Raw genomic sequence first — 20,076 nt, 5'->3', positions numbered from 1 at the left:
TAACAGAGTATGCCCAATTTCTCTCTCCTATTCCTTATAATATTGCAGTCATACATTTCATTTGTCCATAAGCTATAACCATGCAATATATTGTTGCTTTATTACTGTTTTAGGAGTCCCTGAGTGGCGCAAATGGTTAAGTTATAATACCTAAATACTACTAAACAAAAGGTTGGTGGTTTGAACCCACACAGAGGCACCTCAGAAGACAGGCCTGATGATCTGCTCTCAAAAGGTCACAGCCTTGAAAACCCTGTGGAGCAGTTCTACTTTGCACACATAGGGTTGTACTGTGTGTGTAATGGATTGCTTTTTGTGTGGCCTTTCTAGCCACGGTCTTGAAACTCCTACCCAGGCGATCGGGCGGAACTGTGTGATAGTATATTTTGGCCCACCAACGGGATTGGTCAGTTTTGCCGTTTTGCTGGGCTTGAAATGAGCCACCCTAGAGACAGGAAAGAGAAGCACCCACAGCACCAAAAAAGGAGAGGCTGGCAAGAGAGACCCACAGGAGATGGTGCAGTGGGATTCCCAGACCACGGAGTGAGAAAGCTGAGTGGCTCTGGGCAGAGACTGAGGGCCAGGGAGAAGCCTACGCCTGACCCAAAAATTTGGGACTTGCCAGCCTCCACAACCACATGACCCATTTCCTTTATACAGTCTGTGAGTTCTGTGAGATGTACTGGGAGGAGAGGGAGTAATTGATGTTAGAGATGATGGAGTAGCACAGCAGCTTGGAAAAGTAGGACATTTGGGATATTTTTAATCTCTGCCTCCTAGGAACCAGATCTGTGTTGATCCTTATAAAAGAAACTATTTGTTTAGTTGGTGTCAGAATGGTGGGTTTCACGGCAATGGACCAGACTCACTGGAATATGTGGTTTTGGAAAAAAAGGGATAAACAGGAAAATGAGAAAACTTTGGTTTCTGGATGGGATAAAAAAACACCCATGGATTGAAGCAGCTGTTGTGTTGCAATCAGTTACCCAAGGCAAAAGCTATTGAGCCAGCTGCAGTTTGCATTCAGGTGGGAAGGATTTCAACTTACTTTCATTACATTGCCACAGGGTTACCTAAATTCACCAGCTTACTGTCATAGATGTTAGAAGAGACTTGGACTTGGTGCAGATCTCAAGTGTAACGATACATTGCATTGACAATATTATGTAAATATCAAACACTGAAGATCAGACTAGGGCTGATCTGAATACAGCGGTAGCCCACATGACCAACAGAGGCTGGTTAATAAATCCAGCAAAAATCCAGGGCCCTGCCCAAATGGTGAGATTCTTGGGAATAACTTGGGCAGAAGCCACCTGTGACATTCTGCAGGCAACTGAGAATAAGCTGTCTTTGCTACCTACTCCCAAGACTAAGCAAGAAGCCCAACATTTGGTTGGTTTATTTGGATTTTGGAGAACCTATATTTCACATCTGGGAATATTGCTGGCCCCATCCATAAAACCGCTTGGAAGAAAACTGCATTCGAATGGGGGCCAGAGCAACAGGAGGCTATGTCCGAATTACAAAAAGTGGTTTCACTTTCCCTACCTTTAGGCCCTTATGATCCACATTCAGGCATGATTTTGGAGGTGTCTGCCACACGTGCTTATGCAGACTGGAGCTTATGGCAAAAACCTGAGAATGCGGCCCTATGGCGACCACTGGGATTCTGGACTAGAAAGTTTCCCGATGCTGCAGCACAATACGCACCATTTGAAAGCCAATCACTTGCCTGTTGGGTGTTGATTTAGAATCCCTCAATGACAGAAGGGCAAAAAATCATCATGAGACCTGAGATACCTATAATGTCTCGGGTGATGTCAGAGAAACTCTCTAATAAAGAAGGCGGTGCCCAAAATAGTTCCATAATAAAGTAGAAATGGTTCCTACAAGAACAAGCTACTGGAGGAATGCAGGGAGGCACCCACCATATCCATAAGCAGATAGCCTCTTTTCCCATAGGTCCTACCCTGGAACCACCTGAGAAGCTGCCGGAGCCCATTGCTACATGGACAGTTCCCTATGAACAACTTTCTGTTGACCAACAGAAGGCTGCATGGTTCATGGATGGCAGTTCCAGGGTACATGGACAACATGTGATGTGGAAAGCTGCCGCATTAAGACCAGCAGGCGGAAAGACTGATTGAAGAAGGTAACAACAGGTCAGCTCAGTGGGCTGAGCTGCATGCTGTGATGGAAGAATTGCACAATGGTGAGAGCCTATATGTTTGAATTTTTACCAATTTATGGGCAGTGGCCAATGGCCTGGCTATATGGTCAGGCAAATGGGTGATGGAAAATTGGACTATTAAGGGGACATCCATGTGGAGCATGAGCCTATGAAAAGCACCCTGGGAGCTTGGAGGGCACATCAGAGTAGGACATGTCGATGTCCATCAGAAAAACGCCTTTCCTGGATAGGAAGGCGATTGGAACTGGCAAGTGGGCAAGGACGCTCACTTGAGGTGGCCAATTGGCTCACGAAATGAGCAGACATGGGGTGCTGCAGCAATGCAGAGATGGGCTGAATCTAGACACATTCCCCTTGCACTCTCTGAGGCACAAAATGCCAATAAAGACTGCTCTGTCTGCCACAAGAAAGACAGATAGCTATGGGGCAGATTCCCTGGGGGGAAGGCCCTGCACATACCTGGCAAGTTGATTATACTGGACCAATGGCTGCAAACTAGTCTTCAGAGGAATAGATACTTACTTACTGGACTGGAGTTTTCATATCCTGTGACAGATGTGTCTTAGGCTGGGTTCTCTAGAGAAACAAAACCAGTAACGTGTATGAATATATACAGAGAGAGATTTATATCAAGGAAATGGTTCATGTAGTTGTACAGGCTGGAGCGTCCCAAGTCTGCGGGTCAGGAGAGAAGCTTCTGATTCACATAGCCCCAGGGGCTGGAAAACCCAAGATTGGTAGGTCAGAGAACAGGGCTCTTGCTCACAGCTTGTGAAGACTGACAAATCCCAGGATAAGCAGGTAAGACTTCAGGTAAGCTGCTAGCTCAAGTCCCAAGAACCAGAGGTCAGATGAACAGGAGCCAGCTGCAAGATCCAGAGAAAGTAAAGGCCCATGAGCCTTGCCAGAATGTTCACTTATATTCAATGCAGGCCACACACCCAAGGAAACTTCCTTTCAACTGGTTGGCTACTCAAAGCAGTTCCCATCATGGAGGTGATCACATTATATCAAATCTCATTATGCAAGTGATCACAACATCATATGACTGCCAAACTACATCATAACTGCCAAACCACTAAGAATCACGGCCCAGCCAAGTTGACACACAACCTTAACCATCACAAGATGCAAATGCCAAAAACACCATTAAGGGACTGGAACAAAAGTTACTGTACTAATTTGGGCCACCGAGTTATATTTCATCAGATCAAGGAACACATTTTACAGCCCACAGGGTGCAGCAATGGGCCAAGAAACGTCATATTAAATGGACATACTATTTTGCATACCATCCTAGAGTAATGGTTTGATACAGAATTGGAATGGACAATTGAAACATTTGTTATTTAACTTTAAAGTCTATTTTGTCAGAAGTTAATATTGTCACTCCTGCTCTTTTTTTGATTGTTGTTTGCTTGATATGTATATTTTTCCATCCTTTGGGTTTTAGCTTGTTTGTGTCTCTAAGTCTAAGGTGTATTTCTTGTAGGCAGCATATAGACGGTTCGTGTTTTTTCATCCATTCTGCCACTCTCTGTCTCTTTATTGGTGCATTTAGTCTGTTTATATTCAGCATAATTATGGATAGGTATGAGTTTAGTGCTGTCATTTTGATGTCTTTTTTTGTATTGTTGACAGTTTCTTTCTCCCACTTAATTTTTTGTGCTGAGTGGTTTATCTTTACATATTGTCTTTTCCTCTTATTCATTGTAGTTGATTTTGTTTCTGCTGAGTCTCTATTTTATTCTTGTATTTTATTTTGATGAGTAGGATTGTTAGTCTCCTTTGTGGTTACCTTAATACTTATCCCTATTTTTCTAAGTTTAAACCTAACTTTTATTTCTTTATATTGCCTTGTCTTCCTCTCCATATAAAAGACCTATGACTACATTTCTTAGACCCTCTTTATTGTTTTAATGTCTTCTTTTACATACTGACTTTCCTGTTTCCATGTTTTGAGTGTTTTTTTTATCTTGATTTATTTTTGTGATTTCCCTACCTGGGTTGACATCTGATTGCTCTGTCCAGTGTCCTAGTCTTGGGGTGGTATCTGATATTATTGATTTTCTAACCACAGAACTCCCTTTAGTATTTCTTGTAGTTGTGGTTTGGTTTTTACAAATTCCCTAAACTTCTGTTTATCTGGAAATGTCCTAATTTCACCTTCATATTTGAGAGTTTTGCTGGATATATGATTCTTGGTTGGCAATTTTTTCCTTCAATACTTTATATAAGTTATCCTGCTGCCTTCTTGCCTGCATGGTTTCTGCTGAGCTTATTCTTATTGACTCTCCTTTGTAGGTGACTTTTCATGTATCCCTACCTGCTCTTAAAATTCTTTATCTTTGGTTTTGGCAAGTTTGGTCATAATATGTCTTGGTGACTTTCTTTTAAGATCTACCTTATGTGGAGTTCGATGAGCATCTTGGATAGATATCTTTCAGGATATCAGGGAAGTTTTCTGCCAACAAATCTTCAACAATTCTCTCTGTATTTTCTGTTATCCCTCCCTGTTCTGGTACTCCAATCACTCATAGGTTATTTCTCTTGATAGAGTCCCACATGATTCTCAGGGTTTCTTCATTTTTTTAAATTCTTTTACCTGATTTTTCTTCCAATATATTGGTGCCAAGTGATGTATCTTCAGTCTCACCAATTCTGCCTTCCACTTGCTTAATTCTGCTCCTCTGACTTTCTATTGCATTGTCTAATTCTGTAATTTTATTGTTAATCTTCTGCATTTCTGATTGCTGTCTCTCTATGTATTCTTGCGGCTTATTAAATTTTTCATGATGTTCTTGAATAACCTTTTTAATTTCAACTGCTTTATCTGTGTGTTCCCTGGCTTGTTCTATGTATTGCCTGATCTCCTTCCTGATCTCGTTCCTGATGTCTTGAAGAGTTCTGTATATTAATCTTTTGTATTCTGCATCAGGTAACTCCAGGAAGGCACCTTTATCCAGAGGATTCCTTGGTTCTTTGTTTTGAGAGCTTGTTGAAACGATCATGGTCTGCTTCTTTATGTGATTTGATATTGACTGTTGTCTCCATGCCATCTATAAGTTATTGTATTAGTTTATTTTATGTTTGCTTACTATATCCCAGCTTCTTGCTTTGTTTTGTTTCAGTCTGCCCAAATAGGTTGCTTAAGTGGGCTAGCTTGATTATTTTTGCCTTCGAAGCCCTGACGTCCTGTCACCAGATGGCTAGAGCTGTTATCAGGTATATCAGCCTAGGAGTCCATTCACTTTTCTTGTATGGATTCAGCTCAGGTGTCCAGGTAGTTGGTCATCAAGTGTGTTGTACAGGCTCTGTCCTACAGTCTTAGAGGGGCAGGGGTGATTGGTGTAGATACCTGTATCTGGTTGCAGTAGGGGGTCAAGCTCTGAACAAGGCAAGGGGCTGAGAATTGTCCCCCACGTGTCTCTGAGGAAAGCGTGTCCCTGTTCCCTAGAGCGTACAGGTGGGTGGGTTCTGCAGACGGAAACATGGGCACCCAATGTTTTTGGTTGTAAGGACTGGGAGGTACCAGTTATCCTTGGACCCCATCACGGTAGCTGCCTGACCTGAGTGGATCCACCAGTCCTTAGGCCCCCAATGTGGGTAGATGAGGACCCTGTTTAATAGGCAAAGCAGTGTCAAACATCAAACATCCACCTCTCCACCGCTCAGTTGAAACAGTTGCAGTCTGCCAACAAGGGCCTATTCTCCCAAAATAGGTCCACACAGGACCATGCAGGGGGGAAAGGTAGTCAAAGTCCATGGACTGTTTATGCCTGGACAGGAGCCGCTTCTCTCCTGAGCTCCCCAGGTTAGTGGAGCTGGCAGATTATCTTTTCCCCAGTTGTGAATTTATTCCTTCTCCAAGGCTGGGAGAATGGCTCAGAGGATGCAACAGGCCCTATCTCAGGCCCAGGGAAATCAACAGCCACTGAAGCCAGCTTAGGGGCTGGGGGCGTGGTAAAATATATGCAAGTACTTGGCTTTTGCCGAGTGTGCCGTTCTTCTCTGGTTCTGGAAGTGCGAGTAAGGTGTGCGGCTCTCTGTTTCTCCTTGAGGAAACTGCAACTGAACACTACCACCAGCCAGACACAGCCTGAGGGTTTCCGGGGATTCAGGTCCAGCAACTCCTCTCTGCTTCTGAACTATCTCTCCCTCCCCCTGCCACTCAGTCTGTTTTCTAATTTTGCCTTTGATGTTCAAGGCTTCTAGCTTGTCATAAATGTAATTGTTTCACTTGTTTTCTCGGGTCTTTGTTGTAAGAGGGTTGACTGGAAGCATCTGACTACTCTGCCATCTTGGCCCTGCCTCCGCCTTTAGAAACATTTGTTATTAAAAACGAAGGGAGATAAAGGCATGAAGGGCTGGCTCACACACCTTCGTGAGTGTGTACTTACACTCAACATGAGGGGAACAAAGGGAGGATATCCACTCGACAGATTCTTATGCTTCTCTGGGGAATCTAGGGAAGGGGGGTAGGGGAGGATGCTGGTGTCACCGTACATTTCTTCTCACATCACCTAAAATTGCTTTTTTCCTGCTGTGTACTACAGTTCCAGGACGAAGAATGCAGCTGTGGGTGCCAGAAGCAGGGGTGATCCTTAAGCAAGAGACTGTAACTATACCCCTGTCATGGATTGAATTGTGTTCCTCAAAAATATCTATGTCAATTTGGCTAGGACATGATTCCCAGTATTGTGTGATCGTCTGCTATTTTGTCATCTGATGTGATTTTCCTATGTGTTGTAAATCCTACCTCTATGATGTTAATGAGGTCGGATAGGTGACAGTTATGTTAATGAGGCAGGACTCAAGCTACAAGATTGGATTGTGTCTTGGGCCAATCGCTTTTGAGATATAAAAGAGAGAAGTGAGCAGAGAGACAAGGGGACTTCATACCACTGAGAAAGCAGTTCTGGGAGCAGAGTGCATCCTCTGGACTGGAGGTTCCTGAGCTGAGAATCTCCCAGACCAAGGGAGGATTGATGATAAGGACCTCCTTTGAAAGCGGACAGAAAGACTTCCCCTGGAGCTGATGCCCTAAATTTGTACTTGTAGCCTACTAGATGGTGAGAAAATAAATTTCTCTTCATTAAACCCATCCGCTTGTGGTATTTCTGTTACAGCAGTACTAGACGACTAAGACAACCCCTGAACATGTATGCCAGAATTCCCAAGGGCCTGATGGGATGGATTTTATCTTTCCCCCATCTGGTAAAATTGGGGTCGACAGTGAATACTGCCACATTGCCTAGTGGGTGAGATAGCCCACTAATATTGTACCTATGTAACACTACCCAACATGAATGTGAGTGGACTGAGGGGGAAGCACTTGCTAGAATGGTCTTACTACCAGCAATCTGGACTAGCACAGTAGCTGAACTTGAAGTTCCTTTCCAAGGTACAAAAGTTTGGGTAAAAATAAATGACAAATGGAAGGAAGGAGAAATAATAGCTGAAGGTAAAAGAAGAAGGTAAAGGAACGCATAAATAGGTTATGCGGCAGGGGAAACCTAACATTATGCTGATACCTTTAGAGAGACTCAGAGCAAGGGAATAATCTTCTCTCAGCTGAATTTTGTCAGAGGCCAGAAAGGGTAAAGACAAGATGACTTTTGGAGAACCCGACCAGATCAGATGGAAACCCGCAGCAGACCTGAATGGCTGGTACCTGAGTAAACTCACCCTTTGGACTCTTTGCCCTATTGAAGGACTAATTTGTTAATGACTATTTTGGACTGGTAAAGTGATTGGGAGGGGGAAGTTATCCTCCAAGTATAAAAGAACCATGGCTAGAAAAGCCAGTGAGTGGCCTGCAGTGTAATGGATTGCTTTTTGTGTGGCCTTTCTAGCCATGGTCTTGTAAATCCCACCCAGGTGATTGGGCGGAACTGTGTGATAGGGTAATTGTGGCCCACCAAGGGGATTGGTCAGTTTTGCCATACTGCTGGGCTTGAAGTGAGCCACCCCAGAGCCAGGAAAGAGAAGAGCCCACCACCACCAAGAAAGGAGAGACCCGCAGAAGTGACTCACAGGAGATGGTACAGTGAGTTTCCCCACCCACGGAACTGAGTGCCTTTGGGCAGAGACTCAGGGCCAGGGAGAAACCTATGCCTGATCTATGAATTTGGGACTTGCTAGCCTCCCTGATGGTGTAGTGGTTAACTACAACTGCTAACCAAAAGGTCGGCAGTTCAAATTTACCAGGCGCTCCTTGGAAACTCTACGGAGCAGTTCTACTCTCTCCTATAGGGCCACTATGGGTCAGCAATCGACTCAACGGCAGTGAGCTTAGCCTCCACAATTGAGTGAGCCATTTCCTTTATACAGTTTGTGAGCTCTATGAGACGTTGCAGTCAATTAGGGAACCCAAAGATGGGAGGGACAGTACTGAGGGGAGAAGAAGTAGTTGTTGTTAAAGCTGACGGAGTGGTACAGCAGCTTGGAAAAGTTGGATATTTGGGACATCTTTAATCTCTGTCTCATAGGAATCAGCTCTGTCCTGATCCTTAGAAATTATTCGTTTACCATGAGTCAGAATCCACTAGACGGCAACTAGCAACAGTAACAATTATTATTTTATTATTGTGCTTTAAGTGAAAGTTTACAAATCAAGTCAGTCTCTCAAACAAAAATTTACATACATCTTGCTATGTACTCCCGGTTGCTCTCGCCCTAATGAGACAGCACACTCCTCCTCTCCACCCTGTATTCCCCGTGTCCATTCAGCCAGCTCCTGACCCCTCTGCCTTCTCATCTCCCCTCCAGACCTGAGCTGCCCACATAGTCTCATGTGTCTACTTGAGCCAAGAAGCTCACTCCTTACCAGTATCATTTTCTTATACTCCAGTCCAATCCGTCTGAATAGTTGGCTTCGGGAATGGTTCCAGTCTTGGGCTAACAGAAGGTCTGGGGACGATGACCTCTGGGGTCCTTCTAGTCTCACTCAGACCATTAATTTTGGTCTTTTTACAAGAATTTCAGGTCTGCATACCACTGTTCTCCTGCTCCATCAGGGATTCTCTGTTGTGTTTCCTGTCAGGGCCATCATCAGTTGTAGCAGGGCACCATCTAGTTCTTCTGGTCTAAGGGTGATGTACTCTCTGATTTATGTGACCCGTTCTGTCTCTTGGGCTCATATTTTCCTTGTGTCTTTGTTGTTCTTCATTTTCCTTTGCTCCAGGTGGGTTGAGACCAACTGATACATCTTAGATGGCCGCTTGCTAGCATTTAAGACCCAGACGCCACTCACCAAAGTGGAATGCAGAATGTTTTCTTAATACATTTAGTTACGTCTATCGACCTAGATGGGAAACCCTGGTGTCACAGTGGTTAAGTCTACAGCTGCCAACCAAAAGGTCAGCAGTTCAAATCCACCAGGTGCTCCTTGGAAACTCTATGGGCAGCTCTACTCTGTTCTATAGGGTCGCTATGAGTCAGAAACGACTTGACGGCAGTGGGTTTGGTTTTTTTTATTGACCTAGACGTCCCCTGAAACCATGGTCCCCTGACCCCTGCCCCTGCTACTGTGGCCTTCGAAGCGTTCGGTTGTATTCAGGAAACTTCTTTGCTTTTGGTTTAGTCCAGCTGTGCTGATCTCTCCCTTCACCTAAAATAGGACTTAAAAAAAAAAGTAGGCCTTATCTACTATCTAATTAGTGAACACCCTTCTCCCTCCCTCCCCACCCTTGTAATCATCAAAGAATATTTTCTTCTGTGTTTAAACTATTTCTTGAGCTCTTGTAATAGCGATATCATACAATATATGTCCTTTTGCAAATGACCAACTTCACTCAGGATAATGCCTTCCAGATTCCTCCAGGGTATGAGATGTTTCACAGAGTCATCATTATTCTTTATCATTGCGTAGTATTCCATTGTGTGACTATACCATAATTTATGTATCCATTCATCCACTGATTGGCACCTTTGTTGCTTCCATTTTTTTGCTATTGTAAACAATGCTGCAGTGAACATAGGTGTGCATATATCTAAGGATATATTCCAAGGAGTGGGATTGCTGAATCTTATGGTAGTTCTATTTCTAGCTTTTTAAGGAAGTGCCAAATCGATTTCCAAAGTGGTTGTACCATTTTATATTCCCACCAGCAATGTATAAGTCTTCCAGTCTCTCCACAACCTCTCCAACATTTATTATTTTGTGTTTTTTGGATTAATGTCAGGCTTGTTGGAGTGAGATGGTATCTCATTGTAGTTTTGATATGCATTTCTCTAATGGCTAATGATCGTGAGCATTTTCTTATGTATGCGTTAGCTCCCTGAATGTCTTCTTTGGTGAAGTGCCTGTTATATCTTTTGCCCATTTTTTAATTGGGTTATTTGTCTTTTTGTTGTGGAGTTTTTGCAGTATCATGTAAATTTTAGAGATCAGACGCTGACTGGAAATGTCACAGCTAAAAACTTTTCCCAGTCTGTGAGTAATCCTTTGACTCTTTTGGTGAAGTCTTTGAATAAGCGTAGGTGTTTGATTTTTAGGAGCTCCCAGTTATCTAGTTTCTCCTCTGGCGTTTGTTAGTAATGTTTTATATACTGTTTATGCCATATATTAGGTATCCTAGCATTGTCCCTATCTTTTCTTCCATGATCTTTATTGTTTTAGGTTTTATATTTAGGTCTTTAATCCATTTTGAATTAGTTTTTGTGCATGGTGTGAGGTATAGGTCTTGTTTCATTTTTTTGAAGATGGATATCCAGTTATGCCAGCACCATTTGTTAGAGAGACTATCTTTTCCCCAATTAACAGACTTTGGGCCTTTGTCAAATATTAGCTGCTCATATGCGGATGGATTTATGTCTGGATTCTCAATTCTATTCCACTGGTCTATGTATCTGTTGTTGTACCGGTACCAGGCTGTTTTGACTACTGTGGCTGTATAATAGGTTCTAAAATCAGGTAGTGTTAGGTCTCCCACTTTTGTTCTTCTTTTTCAGTAATGCTTTACTTATCTGGGGCCTCTTTCCCTTCCATATGAAGTTGGTGATTTGTTTCTCCATCTCATTAAAAAATGTCATTGGAATTTAGATCGGAATTGCATTGTATCTATAGGTCTCTTTGGGTAGAATAGACATTTTTACAATGTTGATTCTTCCTATCCATGAGCAAGGTATGTTTTTCCACTTACGTAGGTCTCTTTTGGTTTCTTGTAGTAGTGTCTTGTAGTTTTCCTTGTATGGGTCTTTTACATCTCTGGCTAGATTTATTCTTAAGTATTTTATCTTCTTGGGGGCTAATGTTAATGGTATTGATTTGGTGATTTCCTCTTCGATGTTCTCTTTGTTGGTGTAGAAGAATCCAACTGATCTTTGTATGTTTATCTTGTATCCTGATACTCTGCTGAACTCTTCTATTAGTTTCAATAGTTTTCTCCAGGATTCTTTAGGGTTTTCTGTGTATAAGATCATGTCATCAGCAATCAGAGATACTTTTACCTCTTCCTTACCAATCTGGATGCCCTTTATTTCTTTATCTAGCCTAATTGCTCTGGCTAGGACCTCCAGCACAATGTTGAATAAGAGTGGTGATAAAGGGCATCCTTGTCTGGTCCTGATCTCAAGGGGAATGCTTTCAGACTGTCTCCATTTAGGATGAAGTTGGCTGTTGGCTTTGTGTAAATGTCCTTTATTATGTTGAGGAATTTTCCTTCTATTCCTATTTTGCTGAGCATTTTTATCATGAATGAGTGTTGAACTTTGTCAAATGCGTTTTCTGCATTAATTGATAAAATCATGTGATTCTTGTCTTTTGTTTAATTACATGATGGATTACATTGATTGTTTTTCTAATGTTGAACCATCCCTGCATACCTGGTATGAATCCCACTTGGTCACGGTGAATTTTTTTTTTTTTTTTTTTATATGTCGTTGAATTCTATTGGCTAGAATTTTGTTGAGGATTTTTGCGTCTAAGTTCATGAGGGATATAGGTCTGTAATTTTCTTTTTTTGTGTGTGTGGTGTCTTTACCTGGTTTTGGTATGTGAACAATTATTATTTTAAACAATTTGTTATCTGTTAGAAAGTTAAGAAAAATAAAAGATTTTATTTTATCTTCATTTATTCCCTCTCAAATTCCTTTCTTTATGTAAATCAAGGTTCTAATCACTATCACTTTTTTTCTTTTTGAAGAACTTCTTTCAACACTTCTTGGAAGACAGATCTAGTGGCAACAATTTCCCTCAAATTTTTTTTTTTTTTTTTGGTCTGAAAAAGTGTTTATTTATCCTTCACTTTTGAAGGACTATTTCTCTGTGCACAGAACTCTTGGTTGGTGAGTTTTTTGTTTTATTTTTTCATTCAACCCTTTAAATATTTCACTCTACTCTCTTTTTGGTTGCCTGGTTCTGAAGAGAAGTCTGGTGTAATTCTTATCCTTGTTCTATTATAGGTAAAGTATTCCCCCACCCTCTTGATTCTTTCAGGAATTTCTCTTTGTCTTTGATTTTCTATAGTTTGATTTATGATATGCCTAAGTATAGGTTTTTTTTTTTTTTTTTTTTTTTGGTATTTATCCTGCTTTGCATTCTCCATGCTTCCTGGATCTGTGGTTTGGTGTCTAAATGAATAATTTCTTCTACAAGGATCAGCACAAAGCTGATTCCTGTGAGGCTGAGATTAAAGACATCCCAAATGTCCAACTTTTGCAAGCTGCTATACACACTCCATCATCTCTAACATCAACTACTCCTTCTTCTCTCAGTACTCTCCCTCCCGTCTTTGGGTTCCCTAATTCACTGCAGTGTCTCACAGAACTCATGAACCATATAAAGGAAGTGGTCACATGGTTGTGGAGGCTGCCAAGTCCCAAATTTGCAGGTCAGGCATAGGCTTCTCCCAACCCACGGGGCTGCAGGGCTGATGAACCCAAACTGGCGGTTCAGATTACAGGCTGCTGGGTCACAAGGTTGTGGAAGCTGGTGAATCAGGTCACAAGCTAGGCTGCTGGCCCAAGGGGCTGTGGAGGCTGGCGAATCCCAGAATTGGCAGGTCAGACAGTAGGCCTCTACAGAGGCCAATTGATCACAAACTGTATGAGGGATCCAGATGCAGACAGAGAGCTTCACCAGGACACATGCATATATCTTAGATGTAAACCACACCCTAGGGAAGGGTGGAACTTTACTAACGGGGCTTGAGTCCTGCCTCTTGTAAGATACACCTTATACCAACCCTGCCTTGTCAACATGGAGAGGTCAGGATTCACGACACATAAAATGGAGGACAACCACACAATATTAGGAATCATGGCCTAGCCAAGCTGACACATAACCCGAACCATCATAGGTTCCATACATCTTATTTACATAGTCCCACTCAATCATTGTGTGTAGGTCACAAAGAACATGGCTAGAAGGACCATTTTAAGTAATTCATTGCACCACAGTGTCTGTGAACAATTCTGCAAGATTCCAAACCGTTATTACTTCAAATATTTCTTCCATTCCTTTATCTCTTTTTTCCCCTTCTGGTATTCCCATTATGTGTATGTTACTCCTTTTGTACAGTTGGCCCTCTATATCTGCGGGTTCCACATCCACGGATTCAAACAACTGTGAATTGAAAATATTCAGGGAAAAAAAAGTTCCAAACAGCAAAACTTGAATTTGCCACACGTCAAGCACTACACTGAACCCACAGCAATGAAATGATGTGTACGCATACCCTGCTGTAGTCTCCCACCACTTCACAGATCCTCAGTCTCCAGGACTCACTGAGCTTGCAAAGACTAAGAAAACACTAAGTGTTAATCATAAGCATTAAAAACTATTTACATAGCATTTACATTGTATTTAGGTATTATAAGTAATCTAGAGATTATATAGGTTATATGCAAATACTATGCCATTTTATGTAAGAGACTTGAACATCCACACACTAGTCCCCCACGAATACTGAGAGACAACTGTAATTGTTTCAGAGCTCTTGGATATTCTGTTCCTTTTTTTTTTTTTTTCAGTCTTTTTTCTCTTTGGTTTTCAGTTTGGGAAGTTTCTACTGCTGTATTTTCAAGCACACTGATTCTTTCCTCAGCGGTATCCAATCTACTAATGAGCCCAGCAAAGGCATTCTTCATTTCTGTTACAATGTTTTTGATTTCTGTTTCCTTTTGAGTATTGCTTAGAGTTTCAATTTCTTTGCTTAGATCACCCATCTGTTCTTTTACTTTGTTCACATTTTTCATTAGAGCTCTTAGAATATTAATCATAGTTATTTCAAGTTCCCAGTCTGGCAATTCTAACATTTTTGCCATATCTGAGTCTGGTTCTGATGTCTGCCCTGTCTCTCCAAACTGTTTTTTGCTTTTAGCATGCATTTTAATTTTTTGTTGAAAGCCAGGTGCGATGTATCAGGTAAGAAGAACACAAGTCCTCTCAGTTGTAAATTCTGTTGATGTAGTGGTAAAGTGTGTGAGAAGGGGCAGAAGCATTCTATAGCCTTATGATTAGGTTTCAGTCTTTTAGAGAGTCTGTGCCCCTGGGTTGTGACCATAGCAAGTGCTCCTCAGCTTTTTGTTGTTGTTTTCCCACCCCTCAGGTGAACCAGGAAGGCTGGAGGGGCCTGAAGTTGGGTATTTCCCTTCTCCCATGTGGAAGGCTAGATATTTCCCCTCCTCCAACTTGGTTAGGGTCTAATAAAACCCACCTTAGCTCAACTCCGGTAAAGCAGTTTCCTTCAGGGCAGGCATTATCTCAAAATAGTTACTTTTTTTCCTTCTCCTGCTGCAAGCACTAGGGAATTTTTCTCAGAGCTTCCTAGTGAAAACTGGTGGGGCTCCTGGAGGTGACACTCACGAAGGTATGTGCCCCCCTGCAAAGCTGGACCTCATGTTTTAATCAAACTAGTCCATGCCCAGTCTCCAGCAAGCAGTCAATTACACTTTAAGCATTCCTACCTAATGCTGAGACCAGGAGCAACAGTAGCAGCAGGGACTGTTATCTCTGTCCCCAGTAAGTGATGATTCTAAGTCAGTCTCTGTATGCCTGTCTCTGTCTCTTTGGCTTTTGGGGCAACAGTTTGCTCTATGACTTCAATTATCTGATGGATCTAAAAAGAGTTGATTTCCAGTTTTTCAGCTTTTTTCTTATTGTGAGGACAGGAGGGAAAACTTCCAAGCACCTTACATGCTGGACGAGAAACTGTAAGTCCTAAACAGTAACTTTACTGGGCCATTCCCCTTACATCTGCCTGGGCCTCAGAGAATGTTCTTGGACTTCTTCAAAAATTTCTCCTTCAAAATGTCTGAGTTGTGCAAGACACATCCCCACCTCCACTAGCAAGGCAGGGGCTATGATTAAAACTGTTCAAGTGAGGAGTTTCTTCCAGGTAATGCTTTTATCTTTTTTTTTTTTAAAGTTATCTTCTGTGCTAAGAAATCAAGTCAGTAATAAAGGAGGATGGGAGAATGTGAAGTGGAAACTTCCTTCCTTTTCATTTTTCCCCCAAAAGTGCAAGAATTGGGGAGATGGCACTCCAGGTACTTACATCATTCCAGAGGCGACAGCGCAGACCACAAGTCAAGAAAGGCTAGTGACTTGGAGCCAAGGGCAGGAGGGCCAGTATAGGGTATTACAGATGAACCCAGGCTAGGAATGCAGTGGGAGGAGCCTGAATGGAGCCTAGGGGGGCTCCCAGCCCCCACAGCTCCACTGACCAGCCTAGGCATGGATTCTTAGTTCTACATCTCTAAAATGGGAGAACAGCCCCTCTGTCCCTCCTCTCACAGTGTGCGGAGAATGAGCTAAAGAAAAGACCCTCCTGAGTGTGGTTCTGTGTCTCTCCGGCTACATGAACAAGCTGAAGAGAAACAAAAAAGTGCTCTTTTTCCTTCCTAAGTAGTTCCAGGTCGCTATGAGTGAGAATGGACTGGATGGCAACAAGTTTTAAATACTTCCAGGTGTTCTTTTTTGTACGGTGGCGGGAAATAAGACAGAAGGGCTGACCCCACGGACTTCGTCACCTAACACCTAGGGAGCGTCGCACCCGCGAGGGAAGCACGAGCCAGCCCGCTGCTTCCACCCCAGATGGCCCCGCCCCAGCGCACGCGCCACAGCGCACGGCACGTGGTACCGCCTCGTTGCCCCTGGAGACCAGCGGCGGTTTGTTTTCAAATCCTGGACTCTCCCATCGAGCCCCCGTGGCCTAGAGAGCGGGGGTGCGCGTGAAGTTGGCCCGGTGGCCTCGGCGCCGCCGCCCCGTCTCTCCCAGCCTCCCGCCTCCCTCTGGCTGGCCGCAGTGGTAGGGTCCGGGCCCAGAGGCCGCGCGTCAGGCAGAGCAACTCCAGCGTGGGTCCGGCCGGTCCCAGGGGCGGAGGAGGTGAGAGGCCGGGAGCCCGAGAGCCGCGGGCGCCCCCTGCTGCCGGAGCCGGCCGGGCCGGTGCGGAGCAGGAGGCGGGAGTTGTGGGCGCGGGGCCACTTTGCGGTCTGGGTGGAGGAAGGGTCCAGTCCAGCGCGGCCAGCCCTGCGTCGTGGCCCCTGTGGCCTCAGTTTTCTCGTCCCAGTTCCTCCAGGTCCCTGTGTCCCTGCTTGCCCCCTGAGAGACCCTGAAGCCTGTGCCCCCATCTCGCTCCAGGCCGGACGCGGCGGGGTTTTCCTCAGGGTCCCTGATGGCAGTTGGAGAGCCCCCTCCCCCGATGCCAACAGCGCCCCTTTTCTCGTTAGCCCAGACACCGTCAGCAGAATGCCGGACGTCGAGGAGAATGTGCCCCAGAAAGACCTTGGGGATAGAGAGAGCAGGCCCTGTAAGCCCCCAACACCAGGACGGAGCCAGGAAGACGAGAGCAGTCAGGAGGACCACCCTCCGGGTAGGTTCGGCCAGCCGGTCCCTGTCGCCCCCTCGGGGGTGCTTAGTGTGTGTTCGGCTGGCAGGGAGCCACCTGCCAGGGCCCCAGTGTCTTTAAGGGAGCCCGTAGACCCCTGCAACCTCACAGTTTTCTCTCTTCACCCTGCCTCTCCCCATCTTTATCTCCCTTCTCCTTATCTCCTTCCACCCCAATCTATTTACCTGTTGGCCAGAAAGTCTTCAAAGAGTTTTTGGTACCTGAAAAAGAAATGACCCAAGCGAGGTTACTTGAATTGAATTTGTCAGTCAGTTCAAAGGCATCTTTGTGTTTTAAATTTGTGTGTAGGTGGAAAATGGTCGATACCTGGGGTCCCAAATGATCTCAGAAGCAATGCTGCCCTGGGCTCATATTATTTAGCTCTGGGTTACAGCCTTGAAAACCCCATGGAGCTGTTCTACTCTGGCCACATGAGGTGACCACGTATCGAAATGGACTCCTCAGCAACAAACAACAACAAAAAGTAGATGTTTTGGGTTCACATTAGGGCACCAGGTCTCCTCCACACTTAGTGGTACGTCAGACCTCACTGGGACTGGCACTGCATTTCTTTTATAATAATACCCAGAGAATTTAACCAGTCGTCAGTCGGAAGATCTGTCCACACCGGACAACCTGAGCTCCAGTTGAATTACATCTGTGTCTCTTATGGCCACATGGGGTCGCTGCTGATTAACAGAATGGCACCAAAGTGTCCTCTTGGGATGCCTTGGAGTATTGATTTGAAATACTTCTACAATTGATGTGAACCTGATATAGGGTGAAAGTCAACTTTTTGTAATACAATTTAAGTTTTTGAGGTGGTTGTTTCAAGGAACCCATAGGTAAAACAATTCTCTATAAAATGAATAGCCAAATTCCTCTTTTTTTCTGAATATGAAGTTTTATGTATTAGGTTGGCTTCGTTGGGTTATTATCTTTATTCTGGAAAATTTCTTTGTTCTTGGATCTATTTTAGTTGCATTTTATTTCTGATTTCATTTTGAGCCCTCCGCTTTCCTAGATTTTATAGTGCTGTTCTGGAGTTGCTTAGTGTTGTGGTACTCTTGAGCAACAAACAAAACGATCTTGTCGAGGCAGGTTGTGAACTTTGATATGTTGTAGGTGGAAGATGTCTCTGTGTATAATATTTCCCTCAGTCCTCCCATAAGCTGCTATAACTCAACTACACTTTGAAGATTTTCACTTAGTTCTCACTTAAAATTAGTGATCATCGATGTATCTATTCACATATTTTGAAGAGGCTGAAGAAATAAAGGAAACTTCAACCTCTCGCTTAAGGTTCAGTTTGCCTTTATCTATGCAGGGACTCAGTGGTTTTTTAAATAAAGTTCTACAATAATATTTTCTCCTCAACTTTTTATTTGGAAGTATTTCAAATCTATTGAAAATTAAAAAATAGTAATACAGTGAACACCCACATTATTAACATTCTGTCATATTTGCTATTTTCTTTATAATTTTTTTCTTTCTTTCTGAAGTTTACAGACAGCTTGACTTTACTGTTAAATCTTGTGTCTTCTAAGAACAAGAGCGTTCTCCTATGTAACCTCTTTCCTACAATGAGTTTATTTTTCCTTTTAACATTTTAAAATCTTTTTATTATGGCAAATTCAAACATTCACAAAAGCAGAGAGACTAGCATAATGAACCTTCATTGACCATCGCCTGACTTCAGCAGTTCTCAACTCATGGCCAATCTTTTTTCATCTATGTCCCCTCCACATCTTGAAGCCAAATAATTTTTTTTGTGACCAAATTATGAAGCTTTATTGAAAGTGAGTGAGAAGATATAATTTATTATGTGCAACTTTATTTTATACAAAGTAATCATTATAACTGCTGTGTATACCCAGTATGTGAGAATGCTATCAGCTGGGTCTATACTAAGAACTTAGGACAGTGATCCCATATGTCAGTCCTGGTGTGCAACCAAATTCTTAGCAATATTTAGTGAAATGAAATAATAAGGATATTGTAATGAGTTTTTCCTAAAGCTAAATTAATTGAGTTTAAAGGACGGTTCTTTATTCTGACAGTATTTCCTTTCTGCTTTTTTATAGGCTAAAATAACCTTTTATGAAATGTTGATTTTGGTGGTGATAGGGTGGATTTTTTTATTGTTTGTTGATTTGCTCGTTTCAGTGTTTATGCTTGGCAAAATAAACAGTCGGCAAGTTGGCAGTTGCTGAAAATCTTTTTGGAGATTTTATTGGTCTGTGGAATCCTAGGAAACCCTGGTGGCGTACTGGTTAAAAGCTACAGCTGCTAACCATAAGGTCGGCGGTTCGAATCCATCTGGCTCTCCTTGGAAACTCTGTGGGGCAGTTCTACTCTGTCCTATACGGACGACGACAATGGGTTTTGGTGGAACCCTAAAATCTGAGAACTACTGCTTTAGAGGGCTATGGTGACTTCGTAGCCATTCAGTAAGATCCAATTATTATCTGTAGGGAGAATTTGGATTCATTGTGTATAGCATCAGAAACGGGAGAGGAGAGTGGAAGCATAATGCCCTTAGATAAAAATTTATTTTTACAAACTGCTTCTTTGCCGCTTCAATTATTATTTTACATTTCAAGAGAGCAGTTTTTAATCAGTTTGTCTTTCTGTTTTTTTTTTTTATAAACCAGCATCTTTGTCCTCCCTTCTCCCCATGCTGACAGTTCTAAGAGTTTCCAGCACTGTCACAGGGCAGAGTTCAGAAAGCCTAGATGATTAGAGGGATTGAGTCTGTGTAAGATCAGTTTGATGAATCTGAATGTGGAGCCTGTTCGGTTGAGTGACTGTCTGAATAAAATAGAAATTCAGGCTTGTGTGGGCTCCCTTCCCTATTGCTGGTCACTGTGCTTTTTTCCAGAGAAGCTATCATAAATGTTTTCTGTCACAGATCTGATGAAGACAGTTTCCAGCTTGAGCATTGCCCGTGAGTCTGTGGTGAATCATGATTTCCACATGGAAGAGGAGGTTTTACCTCCAAACAGGTACAGGCCCTTCTACTGTCCCTGTTTTACTCATCCTGGCAC

At 43.0% G+C, this 20,076-nt stretch overlaps 1 protein-coding gene across 1 annotated transcript in view; it reads left to right on the top strand.

Moving 5' to 3' along the window:
- TCP11 (t-complex 11) overlaps positions 1-20,076 on the top strand; it is a 165,967-nt gene that overhangs the window by 123,381 nt on the left and 22,510 nt on the right. Inside the window, exons 5-6 of the mRNA XM_049870851.1 lie at positions 16,872-17,014; positions 19,941-20,034. Coding sequence (XP_049726808.1) covers positions 16,891-17,014; positions 19,941-20,034 — 218 coding nt within the window. The 5' untranslated portion in view covers positions 16,872-16,890. The remainder of the gene's footprint in view (positions 1-16,871; positions 17,015-19,940; positions 20,035-20,076) is intronic.

This window comes from Elephas maximus, chromosome 1, assembly GCF_024166365.1.
Source record: "Elephas maximus indicus isolate mEleMax1 chromosome 1, mEleMax1 primary haplotype, whole genome shotgun sequence".
NCBI lineage: Eukaryota > Metazoa > Chordata > Mammalia > Proboscidea > Elephantidae > Elephas > Elephas maximus.
The sequence above is the reverse complement of the archived record's forward strand: the minus strand, read 5'-3'. Positions and strand labels throughout refer to the sequence as shown.